At 39.3% G+C, this 8,654-nt stretch overlaps 1 protein-coding gene across 1 annotated transcript in view; it reads left to right on the top strand.

The window, feature by feature from the left end:
- Nucleotides 1-658: 658 nt before the first annotated feature.
- LOC124613444 overlaps nucleotides 659-8,654 on the top strand; it is a 61,489-nt gene continuing 53,493 nt past the window's right edge. The window contains exon 1 of the mRNA XM_047142146.1: nucleotides 659-694. Coding sequence (XP_046998102.1) covers nucleotides 659-694 — 36 coding nt within the window. The remainder of the gene's footprint in view (nucleotides 695-8,654) is intronic.

Below are 8,654 nucleotides of genomic sequence, written 5' to 3'. Positions count from 1 at the left end.
AGTTGCGAATAAAGAACCTTCATACAGCTTTTGAAATACCTCATCATTCTTGACTTTTTTAACTGTGTAATTTCCTTGAGATCCACAAAACACTGCATTTCAGTTCATGTCACATATATTTAACTGTATAAATCAGTACTCTAGACCATGATTTCCCAATTTTTTTTTCTGACTGAACGCTTTGAGAATCCTGGTACTTCGATGCAACACGTTGGTTATTTTGAAGGTTGATCAAAATTTTTAAAGTTGAGCAAAACTTGTTCATTGAGTGATTATTTCAATTTTAAATCATATCTAATGACACAGAAAATGTAACAAAACTTCAAACAATTATTAGTATCGTTAAAATGTCGACAAAACATGCAATGTTATTAGCAGTTTTTCGCCAAGTGTTTATTCACCTCCGGCGAAAAACCAATGATCACGTGCTCTAGACGCAGTTATTCCATATAATCAAATTCAATTTACGAACCTAGAACTATTTTCGTAAATTCCCTGCTCATCATACGGCATCAGGTATTTCGATAAGAGCTGTCAAAAGTGTTGCGCAAGGATTTTTCTGATAGCAACATTATCTGGTAGGTCCCTTGATAAACTCTTGGCTAGTCATAAGTATTTAAACAGCTGGCTCAATACATTCGGAATCACACAGGCTAATATGGGGCCGCCGAGAGGTGTGAAGACTGTCTTTCTGGTAAGTGTGGTTGATCTGATTTTATTAGATAAATATGGCTGTGTTTACATTTATAGTTACGTTGCAATCTCTGTTGACATCTAAGCTACTAGGTACGGAAAATTTCAGAGTTACACTAATATTCGACAAGGAATAATTCTAGCCATTTTTAAACCAATAATCGTAACAATAATCTAAACTGGTGTATGGGAAATTATGATGAGATGATAGGGTGGTCCAATATATGTTAGCATCATGTTTGTGTGCAATAGTAACTTAGTTTCTGTGTAAGTTGCTACTCAAAGCACCAAGCAAGGACAAACCGATCAGTTTGTTGATTAGACATGTCGATTTTGTTAGATACTTCTCGTAAGTCTGCCATCCAACGTTCGGAAATCGGTGTCGAGCCCTCGATCCTCATCTGATCGATGTCAAACTGTCAAACTATTCTTTTGTTCTACAGTTTTATTTCTGACATATGAAATGTTGGTGCGAATGTGACATTATTACAATTCAAGATCGTCAAGATTTTCTGCTTCTTTTCAAACCGTTGATTTCACCCACATGGTTGTAAAAAAAAAATATAATTTTTGCTGTAAGTTTCCTTTTTAGAAATTACATCTAAAGTTGCTAACATTTACTGACAGCAGGGACCAATTTTTATTCATGGTGAGGTAAGTATTATGGGAAGATAGTTTTCTTGAGCCAATTCCACGAAACGTGAGGTGCATATACTGCATCATTTGATTTTACACACATCTTAGGAAAGAGCCTGTTGAAATAACTGAACTAACTCAATCGTAGCACAAGTCGAAAAACCTCATTCAAAATGGTATATTAATGAATACCAGAAAATCAAAATATCAATTTCTTTTCAAATACGTTGCTTACAAAAATTCCCAAGTCCTATTCCTCAGATCAAATATTATCTTTTGATATGCGTAACAATGATACTCCATTTAACTTTTAGTTTGATAACATAACAGTATATTTCGTTTCTTTATGTCTGTCAATCTCTTAAAAATTTGGTTCACGTGCATAATCAAGCGGCACATTGTGATGGACTCCCTTTTATGTTATGAATTAGTGAACCAAAACATTAACTGACCATCACCCTGAACTAAGGAAATATTAATCAATAGCTGAGATGCGAGTAATGTCGTAATCGTCACATATGCTTGTAACACTTGTATCTGTCAGCGTGTTTATGTGACACAGACGTTATGTTAGGAACATATAAAATGTGCCATTTGCTAAATTTTTCTGATTTTGAACACTGAATTTTTGGTTTTTAGTTATTCACTTGGAGAACGGATTTTTTAAAATATCTGTCAGATGTAATATGACTGCACTGAAATGTTTGTGTGAGAATCTATAGCTTGCAAACTTTAATCTTGATTCTTCAAATTCCCAAATCTTTATCTTGAAACAGTGTTCTGAATTATTTCCTACTTTCAAGAAGTATTGAACTTCATGTATTATGCACAATGTTATCTTCATGGTGATGGGCAACTCCGTCAGTCTTTTATTGATGTAGATTCATAGGCTAAATGAATAAATGTAATAGGATACCTATAATTACTATTTCTTTTGTTTTATGGCAATAACTGTTAGCATACGGTGTTAACATTGCTTGTATTTTGTCTCATCACATTACACACTATGATACAATAATAAGCTCGATAATTTTGTTATTCAATAGTTACCTCCATCTTGCATATTATGTCTAAAATTGTTTATTGTCTTACTATTTCTACAGCTCTCCCACATCGTTCACCAACTTTGACTCCTACATCCACCACTCTCGACGTCCTAGCCGCTCTGTTGAGTAATGATCTACGTTGCCGTCTCCTCCAACTGTTCAGCGTCCCACGTCGCTCACTATGTGCTTGTCCCCAGTGGCATCACATAGTGTCTCGTGATTTGCCGATGATTGAAATACTCTTCGAAACAATTCCCTTTTCTTATCAGTGCTTTATTGTCACCAAACTGTTATATGAACATGGGGCTGAGATTAGAGTGAATTTAAATATTCAGTGAACTTCTAATTATTTGGCAATCAATAAAAATGGGAGACGACATAACGAAAATATTCTTAAATAACCTTTCCCTTAATTAAAAAAAAAGTTCATGGTTTTTGAACTTCCATAATATAATTGAGAACGTGAAAACTGAATCACTTTAACTTGAAAGAAAAATCTGTAAAACCATAACTACTGTCCACATTTCCCTGACTCATTCTAAAGACTAACAATTGTGGGAAATCTAACTAACCCACCTATACAATTGGTGCCTTACGCATTATGCCTTTATAACTGTAAAAGTGTTTGAAGTTGGCTGACTTAGAAGCCAACACCAATTAAAATTTCTTTTCGTAAACTCATTAACATTTATATACTCATTATGAAATTGGTGTTGGCTGTTGAAACGTAGTTACTTATTAGATGACTTGTACTTCTAAGAATGAAATAAATATCCATTACTGCTATTAGACAGCGAAACTCCATTTTCTATCATGTTCTTCCTAATGAAAGGAAAATAAAATATCCTTGTTCTTCGTCTCATTGTTGTGGTACTGATGGTGCGTTAACACTGTAAATAATGTGACTAGCCGTCTCTGAAGTGACATTGCTACCTTGTCCATCCATATTTTGTTCATGCACATTTCCCTTCTTGTAACCTTGTTTCGTCATCTTAGTTACTTGTAATTTCTTTTCGACGACGTAATATTTGGATTTCAGCATTCCCTTTCCTTATACAGGGTGCGTAAAAACGAACTGACCAAAAGTGTACTGCACAAAGACCATCAATCAAAGGAATTTGAATACAGAAACTAGTTGCATATTTTCGGCGCTACAGGAAGGTAACTGAAATCTGACATATGCTCGTCTTTATTCAAAATGAAATGTATTTCATATAAACTGAATACGAAAACAAAATGTTTGTACAAAGTGTACAACTTTGCTTCCGCCATTTTTTCCCCAACATTTGAGGCTTTAATGAAACAAATTGGTTGCACATGTGTCATTCAAAGTATTTTCCATCGCTGGCCACTACTTTCTCCCATCTTTCTGGCAGTGTACGAATCCCGCGTCGAAAAAATTGTTCATCTTTTGAAGCGATCCACGAATCGATCCAATTTGTGACTTCTTCATGAAATCGGAAGTGTTGGTCAGCCAGACCATGCGCCATTGTTCTAAACAGGTGATAGTCATAGGGAGCAATGTCTCGAGAATACGGCGGATGGGGTAGGACTTCCAATTTTAACGTTTCCAAGTACGTTTTGACCTCTTTTGGAACGTGGGGTCAAGCGTTGTAGTGCTGCAAAATCACTTTATCGTGCCTCTCGCTGTATTGTGGCCGTTTGTCTATTAATGCTCTGCTCAAACGCATTAATTGCGTTCGATAACGAGCACCTGTGATTGTTCCACTTGGTTTTTAACACCTGATATTACACAAACCGAGCTGGTCCCTCCAAATCCAGAGCATAACCTTGGAGCCGTGAATAATCGGTTTGGTCGCCGACGTGGAAGCATGGCCGGGATATCCCCATCTTTTTTTGCGTTTAGGGTTATCGTAATAAAGCCATTTTTCATACCCGGTCACAATGCGATGCAGAAATCCCTTCCGTTTTTGCCTCTTAAGCAACTGTTCACAAACACACAAACGCCGTTCAACGTCTCTTGGTTTCAGCTCACACGGGACCCAAGTTCTTCTTTCTGAATCATGCCCATAACCTTGAGACGTTTTGAAATAGCTTTCTGTGTCACTCCCACTAATCGTGCCAATTCTTCTTGAGTTTGACGTCAGTCTACATTCAGCAATGTCTCCAATTCTGCATCTTCGAAAACATTCTCTGTTCCATCACTATGCCGGTCTACAACGTTAAAATCATAGTTCGTGAAGCATTGAAACAACTCAGCACACGTTATTTCACTAATAGCGTCCTTACCATACGTACTTGAGAGCATTCGATGAGACTCAGCCGCCGTTTTCTCCATATTGAAACAAAACAGTAACACCTCCTAAGCCGTGGCGAGCTGGCGCCAGTCTTATTTTGTTCATGTGTCGTTGAGATTGACTGTGGTTGAGGTAAGCTATCTTTGCTTTTCGCGTGTCGTATCTTGCGGCTTCGCAGGCGAAGCGGGTTGGTTGTTAGCCTTCGACGGGTAACCCTCGAGATCTCGTGACATTAGCGGGGAGACGAGTGTCAACGGCTGCCGAAAGAGCGTGGTGACCGTTACACGTTATGGTGTGAAATTGGTTGGGCGTTTTGGCGACATGGGCAGCTTGGAGATACAAGTTCTGTGACTTCGCTGGCAACAAAATTTGAAGAGAAGCGGTGAAGCTGTGGAACCCGCTCCCTCATATTGTGTACCTGATGTAGAGTAAGTCGTTGTAATTGTTTGTTCACCGACGCACTCAGAGATTTTAAACTTTATTATTATTGTGAGACTTTCATAGTCGAACCTTAAGACGGCATGGAAGAGTTCAGTTGGCCTAGTTAAATGGTGCCCATTTTTTGAAAATTTTCTCAGAAGTTTTACTAGTGCTTTGTGCCTCTTGCAATCAAATGATTTTATGTTGCTCTTTTTAAAGCCTGCACTCCGTTAATACAGTTGTTCATGTGTAAGTGAGTCAAAGGTTCTGCCGAGTGTTTCTATGTTTCAGAGATATTGGAATGTCTTTGTGATCTGGGCAGAAACTTTTAACTGTGCCACCGCCTTGGCGGGGAGTGAAATGTCATCCGAAGTCTAGGCCTGGCAGTGCTTAAGAACCTGGCCACTACCGGAGGTGTTCACATATCCCATTCCGAAGTTTATTATTTATCTTCCTTCCGTCTAGGCGGGTTAAGCTTGTAGATTTATAATATATTATACGTAGCCTGTTTTTATATGAACTTGTTTTCTTAGATATTAAGGACTGGCAACTGGCTAAATCTTAAACTGTAGAGCATCTGCTGAGTTCCTTGTGCAGCTTTTTCTAGTAACTTTTTATTAATATGTCTGAGCACGTAAAAATTTATTTTTTAACGATCAATGTCTCTTTTGTAGTTTTTTTTATTGAAGTGAGTCTATCATGTTATGTAATGGCATCTTAGTTTGGCACTAGTGTTCAAGTGTTATTAAGTCACCCTTTCCCTGTAACTGTTTCACTGTATCTATTTGGAGGGAAGTCCTATATGGGAGTTTGAAGTTCTCAAGTTTGTCAGTAACCCTGTTTTCTTATTTATTGGCGACTCCATAGTGTCCTGTGCACTACGACTAGATAATGGGTATACTTCGAAGGAGAGACAGCATTGGTCGTATATTTTTGTTTATTATCGCAAAATCTATGTGATCGCCGTAAGCTTATTGACACCAGTGCTTACTAATTTAAGTTATATATTACAGCACTGAAGATGGTCACTAAGTGACCGAAAATCGATTTTGCGATAATAAACAAAAATATACGACCAATGCTGTCTCTCCTTCGAAGTATACCTGTTTTCTTAATTTGCAATTGTTTGTTAGAGTACTGAGTACGTTGGGTTTCTAACTGTATTTGCAAAGTTTTATCTAGTGGCTCGTTCACAATTTGTAATTGTCAGCTTTTTTAAAGGGGTAATGACAATAAACTGTCTTAATTATAAATTGTGACTACCAACCATGATTCCACTCCGCTTTCTATTTTATGGTATTTAAGATATGATGTGTAAGTGTGGTACGATTAAGGAATCACGTATCACCTCCCGCAAATGATGAGAATTAGGCTCGTAAACTGACATTTTCAATAAAGAACAACTTTATGATGCAGACAAAAGTCGACTAGTGTTTGGATGAGGTTATGTTGACAGAGGTCCAAGCTAACTGCACGACATCTGCGGTCTGTTTCTTTCGACCGCTACTTACCGTTGTCGCCACCTATCGGCAATCGGCGGAAGCAAAGTTGTACACCTTGTACTAATCAATAGTCACGATGAGAACAAGAGAAACTTATGGCATCACATACAAGTGCACCGTACTTAGCTGACGTACTGTACAGCACTTAGAAATGAAAACAATCAAATGTCCATGTTGCATGCTTCAATATGTCCTGAAGGGTCGACAGAAGCGTCCGATCCCACGCGTCGGCTTTGACCCGTGACGTAAGGGTGTTGTCGTGTGTGACGTCATGACGGCGCGGAGATTGGTTTGAGTGTGGCTGTCTCCGGTTCTGTTTTATCTTATTTTATTTACTTTTCTGATCTGTTCGTTCTATCTCGTAAGATTTTTTTAAAATTTAAAAACACTTATTACTTATTTTAATTATCTGTTTCCTCGAATTTCTGTTTTAGTTTATTATATTTATCTTTCTGATCTGTTCGTTCTATCCCGTGAGATTTTTTTTTTTAAAGACAAAAAACACTAATCAGCTACTGAAGCATCTTTATCTTCTATGGGTTGCAGGGGTTACGACCCCTGGGGAGGTGGGTGGGTATTCACACATGGCTGTCTTCACTTACACGTTGTAGCTACGCAAGGCGTCTAAATTTGTTTATATTTAGTTTGCTCCCCACCCAAAACACCCCATTTCCCGCGCGTGTCCCGTTAGTGTCATTAGTCTTCTTGTGGAAAGTGTGTGTGTTTGTTTTTGTTTCCGCCATATTTGTGACGTCATGGGTCAAAGCAGACGGGTGGGATCGGACGCTTCCGTATTTCCGTCCTGAAAAGGACACCACTTAATTAACATCAGTATATTGTACCAAATGTTCAAATTTACCACCGTTTTCACGTCTAGCGCCGTAAATATTCAACTGCGACCCCTAGTTGCTGTGCTCAAATTTCTTCGTTTGATGCTGCCGTTCTGCCCTACACTCTTGGTTAAATTGTTTTTCCGCAGACTATAATTTTTTTAGTTCCATCCTTTCTCTTTCACTTTTCTTCGGCATACGCTGTAAATCGACTTTGAAGATATTCCACTCACCTTGGTGTTTAAAAACTGCCAGATCACTGTTTCAGATAATACATACATGCAATAAGTTCTCCAATTCAAGGCTTTCGAAATGATAAACAGATAACATAGCCACACAGCCAAGAGAAACCGTCGAGAGAAACTTATGCGAAACGGATCTCGGGAATGCAGGCATTAATTATATCTAACATCTACTTATTTTCGTTTTGTTCAGTACTTTGTACGAGTATCTACATCAGCATCTGTACTCCCCGATGGTACCGTTATCTCTTCCTGCCTTTGTCTACATCTACATCTACATCTACATAGGTACCCCGCAAACCACCGTACGGTGCGTGGTGGAGAGTACCCTGTACCACTACTAGTCCTTTCCTTTCCTTTCCTGTTCCACTCGCAAACAGAGCGAGGGGCAATACGACTGTCTATATGACTCTGTATGAGCCCTAATTTCTCGATATTATCTTCGTGGTCCTTATGCGCAATGTACGAGGGTTGTAAGTAAGGTTCCCAATGAGCTACATCCTCGAGGGAAGATGCTGGGCTAAATCCGACAACAGTGCAGTGCGCAGTGATTCCCCCACTCTCGAGCCCTCCCGTCCGCGATTCACTACGTCGCTCAGTCTTGGCTTCGCAGCTGTCAGAGATAGAAGTGTCGATCGCCGCTCCCGCGAAGTGCGAGGTTCGAACAGTAATCCGGTTTCTACACGCAAGGAAGTTACCGCCGATGGAGATTCATTGGCGACTGACTGAGTTTTATGGTGCAGAGTGCATGTCATTCAGCACGTCCGCAAATGGTACAGGACTTTTCCTGAGGGTCGCTCGTAAGTTCAGATGAAGAACGGAGTGGAAGACCGCCGGTTTCGGCTGAGATGGCTCAGAAGATTGGAAGGTCACTGTCCGTGAACTTGTTGAACGCATTCCTGAAGCTTCCAATGGAACAATTGAAAGAACTTTAACAGAAACGTTGGGTTATCGCAAAGCGTGTGCTCGCTGGGTCCTCCGGATGCTGACTGACGGACACAAGGTGCAACGCTTTGACTGTGCTCAC

Source organism: Schistocerca americana, chromosome 4, assembly GCF_021461395.2.
Source record: "Schistocerca americana isolate TAMUIC-IGC-003095 chromosome 4, iqSchAmer2.1, whole genome shotgun sequence".
Classification (NCBI taxonomy): Eukaryota; Metazoa; Arthropoda; class Insecta; order Orthoptera; family Acrididae; genus Schistocerca; species Schistocerca americana.
The sequence above is the reverse complement of the archived record's forward strand: the minus strand, read 5'-3'. Positions and strand labels throughout refer to the sequence as shown.